This window comes from Sinohyriopsis cumingii, chromosome 13 (assembly GCF_028554795.1).
Source record: "Sinohyriopsis cumingii isolate HCF-2022 chromosome 13, ASM2855479v2, whole genome shotgun sequence".
Taxonomy (NCBI): domain Eukaryota; kingdom Metazoa; phylum Mollusca; class Bivalvia; order Unionida; family Unionidae; genus Sinohyriopsis; species Sinohyriopsis cumingii.
The window spans coordinates 64,640,829-64,659,826 of NC_142973.1; the positions used below are offsets into that span (position 1 = coordinate 64,640,829).

Below are 18,998 nucleotides of genomic sequence, written 5' to 3' on the forward strand. Positions count from 1 at the left end.
GGAAATATCTCTGTAACATAACTACGATTAGATAGTAAGTAAATACAAATGAAGGAAAATTCCTCGCAAACTGGAATTATATATAGAAATGTGAGTGTTAGGAAGAGAAAGTTTTTTTCCATGAAAAATATTTTTATTTTTGACATGTTCGGCTAAGGTGAACACGTTTTCATTAAAATTTTGACAGCGAAACTTGCAGATACGGTCCCTGATAACACACACACACACACACACACACACACACACACACACACGCATATATATATATATATATATATATATATATATATATATATATATATATATATATATATATATATATAAGGTATAATTGATTAAACACTGTAATGTCTGTTACCGTGATGCACTATAAATAAGGCAAAATATCAGTGATATATAATTAACCATTGATAGTCAATAGCCCTCTGTTGAAGTGTTTCCAGCTGACTTGTTTACGGCAAACCTAAGTGGACAAAACTAAATTTACTTGGTTGTATTTACGTAATAAATACAGTTATAATGAGGTTACCTGTCATATCCTACCTGCATCACCTGTATGCACCTTGATATTTAATGGGACTGGAATGCGAAATATTTCTTCAACAGCCAATAGCTTGGGGCCTTTTCGTACACCAGTCTATATTGGTCATTTCTTACCTTCCAAATGTAAAGAGTACCTGCCGGTCAATGAATCAAAATCTAAGCACGATTTTGTAATAACTTAGCTACTTTTGAGTTAAATTGGACTACATTTGGTTTTAAAAAAGCACCCTGATACTGCTGTATTGATTTTACAGTGAAGGTAAACAAATTCTAGAGGAGCTAGTAAAAAGTGAGTCACACATATACATAATGAAAAATTTATATTATATTGAATGAGTAGATATATTACAGCATTCAGTGATTTTTTTTTTCATTCTTTGACGCTGTTTTTTGTTGTGTATGGCTTGATGGCTTACTATCAAAATTCAGTAATGTATCTCGTAGCTGGTTGTTGTTGCCCGGCTGTAGGGGCTTGTTGAGATGTATAAGAGCACGTGTTATTATATAAATCTGAGCTGTACAGTGACATTATATCTAAAATTGGGTGGGAAGGGTAAGGGGTAACTCGGGCTAATATAGTATATATGTATAATTTATAGGTAAATTGTAAGCAATAGCATAAGCACCTGTGATGTTACTTGTCATTCCATGCATGTTCCTGGTGAAAAAATTAATACCTTCTTTGACTAAGTAATGGACCCCTCAAAAATGCGATGTAAACTAGTTGTATATTTTAATATTTGAAATTTACAAGTATCCCACAAATCTTGTGTTCAGAGCCAGTGCCGCGGTTAGCGAAAGGCTATAAGACTACAAGTATGTCTTGAATGTAGGCTAATGAAATGAAGCTCCGGTCTACCAGAATTGTTCTTGCATTGATGTAAGGTTAAAGTAACATTGAAGTCTTTCAGGAGCCTCCTAGTAGTACTTTATAAGACTAAAACATGCACCAAGAGGATGGTTGTGTGACTGATACATAAATTTACATTTGGAGATGTTGAGTTTGTATGCCAGTGGGATTTTCCTGATGTAATCAGCCGTTGTTTGTTGTCTGCCTTGCAGGGAATGCCAAATTTAATATTGTAAATGACTCACCTTTTCTGTTAGTCTCACCAGTGTTCCAGACAGGAATTTTGCTGAGTTGGGGATGGTAAAGCACTTCTTACCTAAGCAGTTTTGCTTTAAATGTACCTTTGTTAAAAGTTGAAGCATCAGAATGTGATTTATAATTTCTTAATAGCAATTTACATTAAATATACGTGTATCAGATCTGCAAGGAGTGTCAGTTTATCTCCCTCCCTCCCTCCCCCATACATACACTAAGTGTTGAACCTAGTACATCAGCCACTCGTGATAATGCTGTTCATATGGGCCATAGAGTGTAGCACATTAACATGGTATATAGAACTCATAACTGGTAGAGGAAGAACATGGGAAAACCCTGGTAACAAGAACTGACTAAGGCATTGTCAGTTGACTTCCCCAAAAACTAGCTCAGTTGGTGCAAGATACAAATATTCCTCAAGGACACCATGACATCAACAAGAGGCAGACTTGAACTCAGGTCCACCTTATTGTAATAGTCACATTGCTATGCAGCATCTGTCAGATGCTTGGAATGTCAACCCACTTTCATATGCAAAACATGCAAAGTTGTTCAGTTAGGATCATTATACCTTAGGTTTCACTGGTAATGTTTTTTTTTTAAAATGTAAAGAGCCAGTGGAGATATGCATCTGGATTTAGATATGAGTTATTGGCGTTTAGTAAATCACAAACTGCAATTTGTTTTTAGTTTTCAAATTTCCAAGGGTCCGGTCAATCTTAAAATTAGATGGTAACTGAGTGGGCTACCAGGAAGCAAAGCTGGTACATGGAGTTCCCATCACCAGGAATTGCTTTAGGATGGGCTTGCTCTGTGCTGAAATGATAAGAGAAACCCTGTGATAACCCTGCTTAAATTCATTACCCAAAATAAGCCAATGAAATTTTGGTCTTGAAGATGCTTTCTTGTGTGTTATTAGTAATTAATGTCCTTTTTTATGGTATTTTGTTTGTCCAACCGCCCCCCCCCCCCCCCCCCCCCCCCAGCTTTTGTGTTTGGGTTTGTGGGTGTCTCAGTGAAAAGCTGAGCTTAAAAGTTTTTTCCATCATTTTTATCTCAGTTATCCCTTACTCAATTCATTTCATATTTGGAATATAATATTATCACATATCCACTTATCTCGATATACTTGCATAGATCTTTTTGAAAGCTAATGGCAGGTACCAGTAGATAGTATAATCACATATCCACTTCTCTCAGTATACTGGCAGTAATCCTTTTGAATGCTAATGGCAGTACCTGCAGATAATATCATGACAGTATCCATTTGTCTCAATATGCTGGCAGTGATCCTTTGAATGCTAATGGCAGTACCAGTAGGCAGTTATTTATGGATGTTGTACTATGATATGGCTACGATAATGACTAACACCATCGACTCATTTAAACCCTTACCAGTGTCCACACAGGTTGACATGGTGACTAGGCAGGAAATGACATGCAAGTTGGCATTGTTTTCATGATTGTATATTAAAGGTTAATTAAACGGCACTATTAACAGTCCCTAGTAGCAGGGATATGTTGCAGTTCCAAATGGTTAGTACAAATGGGGTTTATTATATGGGAGTATAGGTAGAAAATAGAGAAGTCTCTAGACTTTCCAGTGCTTCATTTTTGGATGTCCTGGAGAGCAAGTCATTGTACAATATGTGAAACTTTTTTTTTACATGAAATTATAGCCTGAGGACTATATCTATCTATCTATCTATCTATCTATCTATCTATATATATATATATATATATATATATATATATATATATATATATATATATATATATATATATATATATATATCGTTATGACTCTTTGGTCATATATTAAGAAAGAGTTAATACCAACAACTGAAAATATTATTTATTTCCCTGAAATACAAAGTGAAAGAAAGAAAACCAACTTACTGTATAGTGAATGAAATCCTAAAGTCCTAAATATTCAATCAATTCCAAAAGTAAAGAGTAATCAGAACAAGTTCCAATGGTATTCTGAATGATGGTCTGTATTGTAATGATGTATCAACAGTACAGAAGAATCACTATGAGATAATCACAAAATGTCATTTTAATGAATTCACAGTGATTACATGACAGCTATTAAATATCCATATGTCCAAGTGAATTGACAGTATTTCCTTGATGCCTGTTATTCCAGTTAATCTGAATATTTTGAGCACTCTAATCCCATTGATTCATTAAATTAAATAAATGAATTATTCTCAGTATAACTAAATAACTTTCAAGAATGCTGGTACTACTAAGAATGCCTAATTCTATGTAATATTTCTCTTATATACAAAGCTAAGTCTAAGTTTCAGAAACAAATGAAATGCACATATTCCTTCGTGAATGATTTCAACTAATAAACAAGATCACGTGTTAACCAGTCAAAAATTAGGTCAGCCTGGCCTTTTCAAGAACTCATGTTCTTGTTGATTAATATATTGGGCTACAATCTCTAGATTTATTGGGGGTCAGAAGATGTATTTGAAAGTGTTATGATTTTTTTATGGCAAGCCATGTAAGAAGCTCTAGTTTAACATTCAATTTTTTATGTAAATGACCCACCTTGTAGAATTAATTTTGCATGTTATTACAGCTGATGTTTATAGTAGACACAAATATAGAAAAAAGGTCGATCCATCACTTGATCCTAGGCCTTTGTTTAATTTTGAAATAAGTGTAAGAAAATTAATTTATGACCTTAAATCCTTGGTTTGTGTCTCATTTTCAAAGAGGGTAAGAAAATTCATCCATCTTTTGATTCTTGGCTTGTATTTTAATGGCAGACTAAATGTACAAAAATTGATCTATCTTTTGATACTTGGCTTGTTTTAATGTCAAAATAAGTGTATGAAAATTATCTTTTACATTAATGTCACATGTCATGTTTGTCATTTCCTGTTACTCAGTTCCTTCTCTTTCTTAGCAGAACCATTTATTTTTGCAGCACTCGACATATTAAAAGTAACGAGAAAAGATGGAAAACAAACAAGTTTTGTAAAATTGAAAATATATATTTCCCTAAAATACAAGCGAAAGAACTAAAAGTAATTTACAGTATGGTGAATGAAATCCTCAAGTCCTAAATGTTCTGTTCCAAAATTATCGATTAATGCGAATGAGTACCAAATGTATTCTTATTGATAATCTGTAATGTAATTATGTGTCAGTAGTACAGAAGAATCACTATAATAGTCCCAAAATGTGTTTTTAGTATTTCACAGTAATTGTGTTACAGCTATATATATATGTGTGTGTGTGTTTATATATAAATATGTATGTGTGTGTGTATATATATATATATATATATATATATATATATATATATATATATATATATATATATATATATATATATGTGTGTGTGTGTGTGTGTGTAAGCTCTTTGGTAGTTGCTATATTAAAACAAAGCCCAACTTTAGAAAATAGACAAATTCCTATGGTTTGTTTCTAATTTTGTTTTCCATTAATTTCAGGCTTTCTTACTCGGCAATTGCAGGCAAGAAAAGTGCTGGGACAATAATCATGGGGTGTAACACTAAGATTATTAAGGCCTTTCTAGCAGTTGTCAATGTAATATATTTTGTAAGTATCTTTTTTAAACACATTGATCCTTTTAACACATTAACCCCTGGAGGTTTTTGTCGTTTTCGCCTGAAATTCGAGTAGGAAACACATTTTGAAAGCTATTTCTGAATAAATCCTAATGAATCAACTTCCAGGTGATTTTCCAATAACATAATGCCTAGTAGTGTTAGAAACATCGGTTTTTGTTGTCAATTTGGCTCACGCATGACCAAAAGGGTAAAAGTTTTTCATATCGAGACCAATCTTTATTCCAGATGCCCATCTTATCCTACTTTTTGCAAAGGTTCATCTGTCTGTTTGCAGTTCACATCAGTCTGCCTTAGATCTGAGACCAAAAAGTCTAAAACCCGGACACAAAATCGGATTCTGACCACGGGTGAATTTAGGGTGAAAAAATATTGGGTCCAAAAAATGAGGTTTTTCCCTCTGTATTTTGTAGTGCAACTAGAACTTCCAGATAATTTGGTATCATTGTAGAGCTACGTCTGTCTACCTTTCTATATTACCACCCACTTTAGTGCATCTTACATGACCTTGATGCTACAGAGCTCGGTAGTAGGCTACTACTTCCTGCCACATAAACTCGTCACCAGGGGTTAATCTGTTAAATTTTACCCTTGTTCAACTGAAAAAATGGCCAGGCCCCAGTTGCACTAATTTCTTTCTCAAACAGAGATTTTTGAAAATATCTTCATATTGCTTGGGTTGTGACATTGAGTTCTTTTACGATGTTCAGCGTACATCATAGGTTAAAATACTGGACATAAAACCATGAATTTTTCATAAAGGTGTCCTGACTTGTCTTTGAGGAAAATCAATTTCTTTACTTTTTTTGTTCAAGAATAAAAAGGTTTCCTTGTGTTTTAAAAACGAAAGTGACTTTGCATATTTTGTATTATCTCTACCTCTGACGAAAGGTTGGATATTGTTGGAAGTACCTAAAGGAACATACTGTCAAATCTCAATATGAGGATCAGTTTAATATCAGTAACCAGGCATGGGGCCAATTATGAATGTAATTGTAATCGATTACAGTGTGAGCTGTTATCGTAATCATAATTATGGCTTGCAAAATAAAGGATAATCTTAATTGTAATCATTTGAGCCAAACAACCTGTAATTATAATTGCAATTGTAATCAAGCTCATGTAATTGTCCCTATGCCTGCCTGTTGCTGTTGTGTAGATGATACTTTTCTGGACAGAAAATACCCAGACTCTGATATGAATTTGTTGTCCCATTACGGTGGACCAGAATATTTTTGAGCATGAGGTTGTCACGGCTACAGATGCATTGCCCATGTGCTATTTCCTTCATTTCTTTTGTTGCATGGCTGTATCACCTACTTTTTGTGGGTTGTCTTTATTGCTTGGAATTACCCCAGATCAAGAATTTTCTTAGATTAAATTGAGCTTTCTCAAGAGTTATTAACAGTTGTGCTTGTAAATGTTGTGTTCTGAATTGCATTTTATTTTTCTCACATCACATGGGTGCTTCTGTACTAATTTTGTTCAAAATTATTGCTAAATATGGTAGTTATTTTGATATAATATCCATCTTATCTTAATTGGGTCTATGTACTCATTTTGGATCATTATAATTGTTCAGTACTATTAATAAATTACTGACTTGCATTCCTTTACTGTGAATTGTGCTATATATTTTTTACTTGCAAAAGGCAGGTTGCATAGCACTTTTTCGCTTCATATTGTGTGGTTCTTTTTATCAAACACAGTTTCATTCTCAGAATTAGTATAGAATGGTTTTCCTTGATATTATCCTCTTTTATTAGCGGTCTTTTAAACTGTTTTTCTTTGTGGCTAATTTTAGTCATCATCAGCTATCAGTTAAGCCTCGTTGTTTTCATTATTTTGTAATTTTCAGTATTCTGCTTAGCATTGTGCACCTTTTCCATTAAAATGTCAGCAGTTGTTTTAATTCTTTGTGACAACACTTAGGTAAGTGACTTCTTGCTATTTTCATATTTACCATAGCCTTGGTCCACACTGCCTCTTTTACATATAATTACGTAGATGTTATTAAATAACTCTTTATTTCAGCATTCTTTTACAGCAATGTCTATGCAAGGTGTAAGTTGGTGTGGCCACAGGAAAGCCCCCCTGGGACACACCCCCCACTTGCCTATCTTGTAAGGCTGCGAGAGGACAGATGGCTGTCCTTTTATCAGCTTATGGTTGCACAAGGTTTGAGACCTTGCCATGGATAAGCATGCCTGTAAAGGAAGGAAGAAAGTTCCTTCCTGATCTTTCTCAGAATTTTCAGATGTTTAGTTCTCTGGATTCCCGAAGTCATAAAGAAAAATTACCAAAGTCTCTTTGGAGATTCTTTGGGCTCCCTCCCAAGGGAGGTTATAAACAGGTGGAGAGTGAGTTATGCCCTCCCTCAGGTAGGATCAGCACTCTTGTGTCAAGATGGGCACAGACAGAGTGGCATTCATGAGTGGGGAGCATCATCCTGTACCCACCCACTGGTCAGCGTGGGCTAAAAGTTAGGGGGAGTACAGAGTATTAATAAAAAGAATGGTAATTTGTAATGATAAATGTAGGATTTTTCAGGTTATGATATTGCAAACTGTATTATACTTAGAGTGTCCATGGTCAGGTTTTATTACATGTGTTATGATGCATTCTTTATACTGTTTTGAAATACTGATGGAATTGCTGATAGTCAGGTCCAAACTAACAGCATCTACATACTATTAGCACAGCATTGTTGCATTTAGGAACCCAAGGGCAGGGGACACTCCAGATTTGTGGGTCATACAACATTTTAGAAGAGCAACGGAAAGTAATAGTACAGTAATGGAATAATAATGATGATAATAATAATAATAATAATAATAATAACAACTTTATTTCAAGAGGGTGACACAGTTAGCAACATGGAACTAATTCTCCTTGTGGCTGTCTTTTATATGCATGTTTACATTCCGAGTACATGGACATAGTTACAAACAAAGCATCGGTAATATTGTGTTATAAAAATAAGAAGATCTTATTTTGTCATGTTAACTTTATGTTCTGCACTGTACTATTATATTTTCCTTGAACACTTACATTATTTCAGTAAGCATTTTATCATGCGCTCAAATAACTCATGACATAATTAACGTGTTTCAAAAATCTGGTTAACCAGAATCGCATCTTGGAGTTTTCTGCTTTTAGATCTTACCCTCATTTCATGATTTAACTTAAGTGTACATTCATTATCTGCCAGCATTTATTACATATATAATAAATGCTTATGTTTTCTAAATTACAAATAATTAAATGACAAATTGTGTACTTGCATAAACTGAGTCTCTTTTGTCATTATTTCAGCCTCAAAATAAATCTTTCTATGGGGTGACTTTGATGTCAAAAACTCATACTGATGGCTGTTAAACACTTTACATTGCAGCCCAGCTGACTATTATAAACCTTGAATGTTTTAATTGCCAGATACATTGTTTTAAAATATATATTCTTTGCATCTAACAATATGTATCACCTGTTGTGAATTTTGCCATTACTAATGCCAGCAGAGACACAGATGAACATCCAAAAATAAAAGTTGTATGTGTATTTTCCAGTTTTAATGTTATGGAAAGATGTGTCCAGGGAGGGTGCACAGGATCAGAATTTGGGGGACACAGGACAACAAATTGCAGCAATGCCATGATCAATGTGCAACGCTGGAACAGTATTTATCTGCAGGTTTTTTTTATCCATGATATAGTATGGGGATAATGTGATATCTTCTGTCTTCCTGTTCACATGTCTGTATTTAACCATATGTCCTAAACTACTGGATGGCAGTTTACCAACCTTATTATGTAGTTTGTCCATTTGGTGACCGTCTGTGACAGGGATAGGATTTTGGGCCTCTCCCTTGGGTTTCATAAATGAGGGTATCAGAGGTCAATATACACAGTATGTAGTTACAGTTGCACCATGAATAACCTGTCTTTAATATTTCTGTTTCAGATATGTGGAACTGTTTTAATTGGCGTTGGAGTATGGATGGTGGTTGACAAGGTCTTTGTATCAGAAATTCTAGGATCTGATCTTTTTGCTGTTTCCTCATACATTGCAATTATTTCCGGTGTAATTCTGGTAATAATATCCTTCCTTGGTTGTGGTGCAGCCCTTGCTGGACGTAGGCCTTTATGCCTTGTGGTAAGTGTATATTTATAGAAATCATGTATTTTCAAAGTGTCTGGTGGACCTTAATATAAAGTTTAAAGGCAAAGATTAGGTTTGTGGAGAATTTATTCTCTGGTGTTCAAATACATGTTCCTAGTAATACTGTCATGGCTGATCAAATCCCACAACCCAATGCTCTTGACTATACATTTTCAAAATCAGAAAGGTAAAAATTTGTCCACGACCAGTCCTTTTTTTATTTTTTAAAACAACTACATCAGGGGCTAATTTTCATATTTTAATCACTTTCTCTTATCTGGCGAATCATGCCGTCTGTATGTGCTGAATGCTTCAATCAAACTCCATTTAGTCATTCACATCCTGTGATACTCTAGTAAGTGTCATTGATAAATGTCACCTGTTTGTGATTTCTGTTACTGCTTGGCTGCATGCTGGGCTAAGCAATCAAATTATCAGCCAATCAAAACACTGGTATAATTATTTAGCAGTACAGTGCGACCCTGCTATAACGCGAATTTGGATATAGTGTGGTTGTGGCATGGCTCCTGAAATTTCATATATTCATTCGCACATGAAAAAAAAAATTCTTCAAAGTACGTGAAATAGTGTATAAAAAATTTATTATCACTTTGGGGAAGAGATCGTGTATGAATTCAAATATAATACGATCATGGCATGGTTCCTGAAATTTTAAATACATATACGTTTATATTTCATATACCCGGAAATTTTTATTTTTTTTTAAGTACGAGAAATAGTGTTTAAAATGTTTATTATCATTTGGGTTAACAGTTTGCATATGAATTCGAATATAATATGATCATGGCGTGGCTTCTGAAATTTAACGATTTCACCAGGTTCTTGAAGTGTTATGCCAAAATAAACATTATCGGAAATGTTACTTATTATTGATCATGAGTAAAGCCAGTAAGTTGTCTTTGTGATTGTCTTCAATTAATTCTGTTTACAACCATTGCTCAAACAATAGCTGACGAGTTTCTTCTTTAAATGCATACACAACCAAGCAGCAGACAACGCGGTGGTTGATAAAAGATTCACACAATTTCATAAACATAAATAAATGAAAGCTGCCAACATGTTTGCTGGGCTTGGCGGTGTTATTAGATGCAATCAGTTGACCAGTAAATAATGTCACTTTATTAGCTGGAAATTGAAAGGGTATGAAATTGTACATGCATTCAGCTTAATAATCTTTATAAAAGTATTTTTCACGTGTTTCTTTTGATATTTGCAAAATCTGAAGTAAACGTCATATGCACTCTGAAAGCATGTGTTGTTTATTAATTATTCTTGTTGTGGTCTTTCAAATGAATAGGCATACAAGTGTTAATTATGGGGAATTTACAGTGGATAAAGGTACACAGAAATACATATGATAAAATTTTAGCAGTATGAAATTTGTACAGACACCTTTCATAGACCCTGGAATGTAATGAAACATGTGCTTCGTCCTTCTTAAACTAATTTTTCCCATTGAATTCAGATACATAATGATCTGTGACAAAATTACTGAATAGTTTAAATATGTATGCAATTTTTGCAATGGAATTACATGTATTATGGATTAACTGCATGCCACGACAGTACGATATCAGACGGTAAGTAAACGGTGTTAATACTCTGTTATGCTATATATTAGACGTTGAATTCAGACACAATGATCTGTGGCAAAATTATTGAATATTTTAAATCTGTGTGCAGTTTTTCAATGGAGTTACATGCATTATGGATGAATTGCATGCCACGACGGCACGATAGTAATATTAATAATAATAATGAGGACTTTGTATAGCACCTAATCTTTAGAAGCTCTAAGCACTTTACAACATTAAACAGCACCTGTAAGATTAAAAACATATAATAATATGATTGCAAAAACAAACACCATGAAATTAGAAAACATTAAAAAAAACATGCTGAGAATATTTAAGGTAGGAAACATTATTAGGTCTTTAAGTTTGTTCTTGCATTCGAAATAAGTGAGTTTTGAGAGCCCTCTTGAATGTCATCACTGTGTCTTTGTGTCTAAGTTCAGTGGGCAATTCATTCCACATTGCTGGGTCCTGGTATGCAAAAGAATGCTGTCCATATGACTTTGTTTTCATAGTGGGAATAATGAGTATACGATTGTCAAAAGAGGAGCATAAGTATCTTGCTAGTGTGTACACATGGGTGAGGTCGGATAGGTGTGTTGGACTAGAAACCGACAGTGAAACGTAGCACAGAGAACAAATTTTGTGTTTGATTCTGGATTGAATGGATAGCCAGTGTAGGGTACAGAGCAGCAGGGAGGTGTGCTCTGATTGTGGTACTCTTAAGTATGATCCGAGCAGCAGTGTTTTGAAGTTTCTGGAGCAGATATTGAGATGAACCAGACAGAATTGAGTTACAATAGTCCAGTCTTGAAAGTACTAATGAACACACAAGTGTTTTAGTGGCATCAACTGAAAGATATTTGCAAATTGAGCTGATGCGTCTTAGCTCAAGATATGCAGCCTTGCATATGTTCATGACATGTTGGTGCAGTATGAGAGTACTGTCCAGAGTAACACCTAGGTTTCATACTGATTGTGTGAATTTAATGTTGGTGTTGCTAATATTTATTGTTTGAGGTAAAGGATGTGAATGAGAAAGTCTTTGTATTGTGATCAGAATGGCCTCAGTTTTATCATCATTCATCTGCAGCTTGTTACATGTCATCCATGATTTCACATCAGAAATGCACCTCTCTACACCTTGGATGGTAGCATCAACTTCAGTTTGCTGGCTAGATTTGTATATTTGGGTGTCATCAGCGTACAATTGGTGAGACACTGGATGATGATCTATGACACTTGAGAGCAACTGAGTGTACAGAATGAAGAGAACAGGTCCAAGAACAGAGCCCTGTGGAACACCACAACATAGATCAACTGGGCTGGAGTGTATTCCATTTGCAGACACAATTTATGTCCTGTTGACCAAGTAGGACTTGAGCCACAGTAAGGCTGTATCATGAATTCCAAATACATGCTGGAGACGGTGAAGTAATATATCATGATCTATTGTGTCAAATGCTGCAGACAACCAAGGAGGGTGAGGACTGTAATCTTTCCACTATCCAAAGCAGAGAGAATGTCATTAACTACTTTTAGAAGAGTAGTTTCAGTACTGTGGCAAGGGCGATATGCAGATTGTACATTGCTAAAAAGACTTTTAATTTAGATGAGATACACGCTGGGATAGAACAACCTTTTCTAAGATTTTTTATATGAATGGGAGATTAGAAACTGGGCAGTAGTTCTTTAAAACGTTATGGTCTAGTGTTGGTTTCTTCAGCAGAGGCTTTACAATGGCAGTTTTGAAAAATGATGGGAATTCCCCTGATGAGAGAGGTATTAGTAACATCAGTTGGTAAAGGCAATACTGGATCTAAGCACTCAAGCAGCAGTGATGTTGGAATTGGATCAAGTTCACATGACTTTGGTGCACTCTTCATCAGGATTGTGTGTACAAAATCCATAGAGACAGGTGCAAATGCTGCTAATGGTTGCCGCTCAAATTCTGTATCCCAACTGTATGGTGACGATGAGTTAGTTGAAATTGTGGTGTCAAGCTTATCTGTAATGGTTTGTACTTTGTCACAGAAGAAATCTGCAAACGTGTCCAGAAGGTTGAGTGGAGAGAAGGTAGTTGGAAGTGGTGTACATTTGTTCCTTGACATTAGCTTGTTAGTAATCTCGAAGAGCTCTTTGCAGCTGAACTTTCCATGATCTTAGTAGTGTAGTGGGCTGATTTCGCTGCATGGACTATATTTGTGACATTCTTCTTAGCGACTTCATAGATTTGCTTATGAATAGTGAGTCTGGTGGAAAGCCAGAGCCTCTTAGCTTTACGGTAGTATCTTTTAGCAGTGCGAAGCTGGTCCCTAACACTGCTATACCATGGAGAACACTTTTGAATTGATACTCTGCACTTGGTAGCTGGGGCATGTTTGTCAAGCAATGGATGCAGGCAGTTATCGAGTTGTTCTGTGGTAGGAGGTAAGCAAGTTGTTAGGTTAGCTTGGATGTCGTGCATTAGTTTGGTTCTATTTATCATACAGAGGTTTCTCTTATAGCAGATAAAGGTGGAGGGTTAGGGACTGATACATCAAGATGGCATATAATGCAGAGGTGATCTGATGCAAGGTCATGGGATACCAGGGAGGACCGTAGAATGTTATCATCAGGTCTGTGAAGAATCCAGTCTAAAATGTGACCATGTTTATGGGTGGGTTGGTTAACTGACTATTTGAGGTTGAAAACATTAATGGAATCTATGAGTTTTTATGTATTTGAGTTTCCGGGACAGTCAAAGTGAAAGTTGAAATCTCCAAGAATAATCAGGTTGCCACCTATCGAATTTCCATAGTCCAGGAGATTCGGAAACTGCTCCAAAAAGAGAGAGTCAGCCAGCTTGTTTTTCTACTAAGAGGAGGGCGGTATAGGCAGAAAAAATGGACTGACGTTTGCTCCAGTGTGAGTGTGGTTTGGACTAGTTCAAATGATGTGTGGTTGAAATTGAATGTTGTGGTGTGGTTAAGACGTTTTATCATGGAGTTCTTTGTGATGATAGCAATTCCACCTCTTTGAGAATTACGGGGGAACGACTTGATGGAGTATTAAGTGAGTGTTAGATCCGCACACTTGGGTTCATCGCCTGATGTTTTTAGCCATGTTTCTGTCAGGAAAAATACGTTAATATTCTGGTCGTTGATGAAATTAACTATTTCTGTGCGCTTTTCCGGTGGATCTACTGACTGGGCATTGAATAATGCAATGCGCAGATGTATTTCTTGGATAGTTGACACAAAGGTTGACGAATTAATAGGGATTTGAATTAGGTTATCTAAATTAATGGTCGAATTTTTTTTTAATTGTTGAGCCAAAATAAGGGAGATAACTGAAATTCTTCTTCCTGTTCTATGCCAGCCAGCTTTGAAACATTTCTTTTTTTGCTTCTGTTTACATTTAGGTAATGATGAATGTAGTCCCAGTTCATTTAGTCTAGAGCACAATGTAGTGTGGAGAGCCAAGGAGTGACCATTTAAAGCAGTTAATGAGGGTCCATCATAGCATAAACGGGTTGACTGGCGAGTATCACGTGATGGCCGTTTGTTCAAAAACAGTGGAGCAAGACAGCTGAGAAAAAGTCTAATTGTTCTTATTTCCAGAACAAGGAGATAAAGAAACACATACGAATTTAAAGCCAATACATAATGAACACAATAACGAAGATGAAAACAGGCAACAAGCACAAATATCATGAAAACAGCACTAAGAAACGGAACAGCTGCTTCAAGCCGATTAAGTGATAGCGGCCATAAATTAGTAAATGGTGTTGATACCCTATTCATGATATACATTAGACATGAATAAATGTATATGTTCAGATGGGTTGTATTCTGAAAAAAGCAAAATACTGTAAAACCCCATATTAACGCGACCCCATTGTTAACGCAATCCAATTTTTTGGACCCCAATTATCGCGTTATAGCGGGGTTCCACTGTACTTTAAATGACCTTGTTCTGCTGTGTTTACTCAACACCGATACTCATGAGTATATCACCCTTGGATTTCAATTCACTGAGTCAATGCAAAGAAGTCAATGAAAGGCACTTTATCAGCATACGTGTCCATTCCCTTTATGAACTGATTAAATGACAGCAATGAATCTTCACTTTTTTAATTGATTATGCTGCAGTATAACGTTTGAAGCAAAACAGTTACGCAAAAGCAACTCAGAGTTTGCATTTAAAGAACAAAATATATGTTATGATTATTTTAGTAAAAGTAATTGTCAAATGATGTGATCATTTTTATATAGATTAAATGAGTTTACTAAATTATTTTCACAATAAAGTTCATAAGGATGAAAAGAAAATTTTATGGAACAGTAGGAGGTTAAAATGTAAGGCTGCCACTGAGTCGGAGGTAACTATTCCTCCAAAGAGACATAAGCCAAACTCTGCAACACAAAATGTCAAATATGAGATAGCTAAAAGACAATATGAGATAGCTAAAAGACAAAGAAAGGTTGGGTCAATAATTGTAACTGGCTTGAATTCATTTACCCTGAAGGAAAGAATGTTTTGCAGTTACTGCAAGAATTATCTCAAACTGGCACATGTTAGAAATACAGTCGGTGTATTTGTCATTGAACTGTCAGATTCAGGATATAAAATCAAGCAGTCTCATGACAGTTTTGGACCTCAGAAAGCCTATGTATTGGACCTCATAAATCCTGTGTATTGAACCTCATAAAGCTTGTGCAGTAGTTGTATGCATGACACTAGCCAGCATGTGCAGAAAATCCCTGAATTCAGCATTGCTAACACTGCACTAGGAAAGGCCATTTTAAAACAAAATGAGAATGAAATGAAAAATAAATAAAAAGGAGGGCTCTCTTTAACACAGCCTACACCCTAGCCCAATATGGAAAACAATTTTCTGATAAGGAGATGCTGTGTGCACTTAAGAAGTATGATTGTAAACTTTGTGCCAATTATAAGAACAGACTCGGGGCAGGAGACTTTGTTTTGTCTTTTGGTCAAGTCTTGAGGGTTGAAGTTAGGGAAGGTCTGAATTCCAGTAAATTCCTTTCCATTCATGCTTATGGAGATAATGATGTTACTATATCGGAGCAACTAATAGTGTATACAGGATAACTTGACAATAACAAAAACTAAAAAAAATTGCCCTTTGAAGAAATAGATAGCTTGTTCATTGTTTCTTTTGATTTTAATATGGATTAAAATGCATACATCTCATTGAACCTAGGCAAGAGATTGAAATTTTGGACCAAGTGAAACTGTAGGTGAGACAAGTGAATTTTTCCAAAACTACTTGTCCATTACAAGTGGTTGAAAAAATTGTTTTGTTGAGCCCTGACATTATCATTATCTTGTGCCGAGTGGTCTAAAGCTGTCTTCGTTACGGATCACTGCCATCTCGCCTCTGTCAGCGTGGGTTCAAGTCTAGGATTCGGCCAATGTGGGTATGTGAGAAAGCTTGCCAGTAGCTTCTTGTGGGTCAGTGGTTCTTCCCAGGGTTTTCCCAGGTTCTTCCTCCACCATTAATACTGGTCGCCATGTATAGGCTATTGTGTGGAGAAAAATGGCGTTAAACCCAACAACAACAACAACAATATCTTGCAGTTGTGAACGCTTTCTTGATTAAATTTTAAAGAAAACCAATGTAGCATATTGGGTTCTACTCCGTTTTGGAGCACCACTAAAAATGGGGTGGGCACAGAGCAAAGTGATTTGCTTTGTAAGTCTCACCGTGTAGAAAATGTTAACATACCCTTACATTTCTTTCACCTACTTAGACTGACATTAATTTTTTTTTACTGTTAGGAATACCATGTGCTGTTATAAGATGACAATGATTTGATGGAGAAATATACTTGAAAAAGCACAAAGTACACCAGTTTTGCCTGCCCTTGAAATCACAAAATGAATTTTCACAGTGTGCATTTATGAAATGTAAAAAAAATCAACTGAAAAAGTAATTGGTTTATTTTTTTAAGTAATTTTGAAGTTCAAGAAGTGAAAATAGGCAAACACAGATCAATCGTTTAGATATCAAAATAAAGACAATTGTAGGCTCTTTATACCTTCCTTAGGATATACACATTTTCTTAATTTTGAGTGATTTGCAGAAGTAACAAAGTTAGGATGTCTGTAAAAACAAATAGTGTAATCATTGTAATGACCTTCTCCACATTGTTTTCTGCATGTAATTACATACAGTATTGATCAGTTTCCTTCTCCACACAATGTCTGCGGCATATAATACAGTATCCATCTATTTTTCAGTATCTCATCATCTTGGTCTGCATGTTTGTGTTACTGATGATGGTAGCAGTTTTGGCAGCCATATTCCAAGATGAGGTAACTCTAAAGTTCACATTGTTCTATTTTCAGCATTTGTGTGAGTCTTCTATATTTTGTACCTTTCTTTTTCTGACTAGGCATCAGCACTTCTGTATGGCAGACAAGATCACCAGCATCTTATACATTTTAGCGAAAAATGTTATTGTAGAAAAGATTTCAAAATTATTTATTCAAGCCAAATTAAAATTTATATGAAACATATGAAATAAAATTTGAAGTAGTGAATATCTTTGTAATTAACTTATGGAGAGCTTGATTATAGGATTATAGGAGTGGTATACGTGCTCCTAATGCATTATGGTTGACCATGCAGAAACATATTTTACTCCAAAATTTAATTTCCAATAACTGTACTGACATTATTTCATGGCTGCTGACCTTAACCCAAATGTTAACCCTAACCCAGCTTTTTACGGTATCATCAGAGCCTAATTTTTCTAAAATGGATAAGAGATCTCATGTTAATTTGTAGACAATAGAATGTCAGTTTACGTGAACATTAGTAGTGTTTCTTTTGGAAACTGTTCAAGGCATTGTAATTGTCCTTGTTAGATTGCACTTTCAGTATGTAGTTAGCAATTTGAGGGGCACATTTTTTGCATTTTGGCATTCAGATGATGATAATAATAATAATAATACTAGTTTAATATTTTTATGTTACTTGATGATTAAATTGAATGGGGACTTTTAAGAGAACTAATTTCATCACAATAAACTTGTTCCAGTTTGTATAATCTTTAATGGATTTATATGTAGCATACAAAACTTTATCAAGTGATATTCTCAAGTTTACATTTGATTATGATTTATATGTTCTTGTTATAAGAAAATGAAATGTTCTTCAAATAACTCTGTTCATGCATTTTGTCAGATGACAGACTATATAAAATTATGTTGTAAAATGTAAACATAGCCTAATACTAGGGTGAATTACATATTTGCAAGGTTGGAATTCAATAATTTATGCAGATATATGTATAATGTACTTCATTATGCGATTATAATAGAATTAATATTTGAAACTGTTTAATACTTTATTATATGTTAAGTTTAAGTAATTGTAATCATTTCCTTGCATGATAAAACAGTAATGAAAATGCAAAATGTTGAAAATAATACTTATACTCTCACACAAAGCTCTTTACAGGATTGGATTTATTCATCATTGCCTTTCAGCAAGGAGCAGTTTTACATCTTCATTGAGATCAATGTCCTCATGGGTTTTTGTATTCATTTTCAGCATAAGAAGTAGATCAGTGTCCTAATGGGATTTTCACAACTTTATTGAGATCGATGTCCTCATGGGATTTTTACAACTGTATTGAGATCATGGGATTTTCACAACTTTATTGAGATCAATGTCCTCATGGGATTTTTACAACTTTATTGAGATCAATGTCCTCGTGGGATTTTTACAACTTTATTGAGATCAATGTCCTCATGAGATTTTGTATTCATTTTCAGCACAAGAAATAGATCAGTGTCCTCATTGGCAAATCTTTAAGCTCCTATTATCTAACAACTCTATTTAGATAACCTGCTGGACTGTGATTTGCAAGTTTATCAATCAGGTTTAATCCTTACTGAGAGCTCGTGGCCGAGTGGTCTAAAGCGCTGTCCGTTACGGATCACTGCCATCTCACCTCTGTCTGCGTGGGT

At 35.1% G+C, this 18,998-nt stretch overlaps 1 protein-coding gene across 1 annotated transcript in view; it reads left to right on the plus strand.

Moving 5' to 3' along the window:
• Nucleotides 1-645: 645 nt before the first annotated feature.
• The window catches only part of LOC149785732 (CD151 antigen-like), a 49,250-nt gene continuing 30,897 nt past the window's right edge, over nt 646-18,998 (plus strand). The window contains exons 1-4 of the mRNA XM_089979615.1: nt 646-832; nt 5,122-5,230; nt 9,220-9,411; nt 17,262-17,336. Of these exons, the coding sequence (XP_089835741.1) occupies nt 5,171-5,230; nt 9,220-9,411; nt 17,262-17,336 (327 nt within the window). The 5' untranslated portion in view covers nt 646-832; nt 5,122-5,170. The remainder of the gene's footprint in view (nt 833-5,121; nt 5,231-9,219; nt 9,412-17,261; nt 17,337-18,998) is intronic.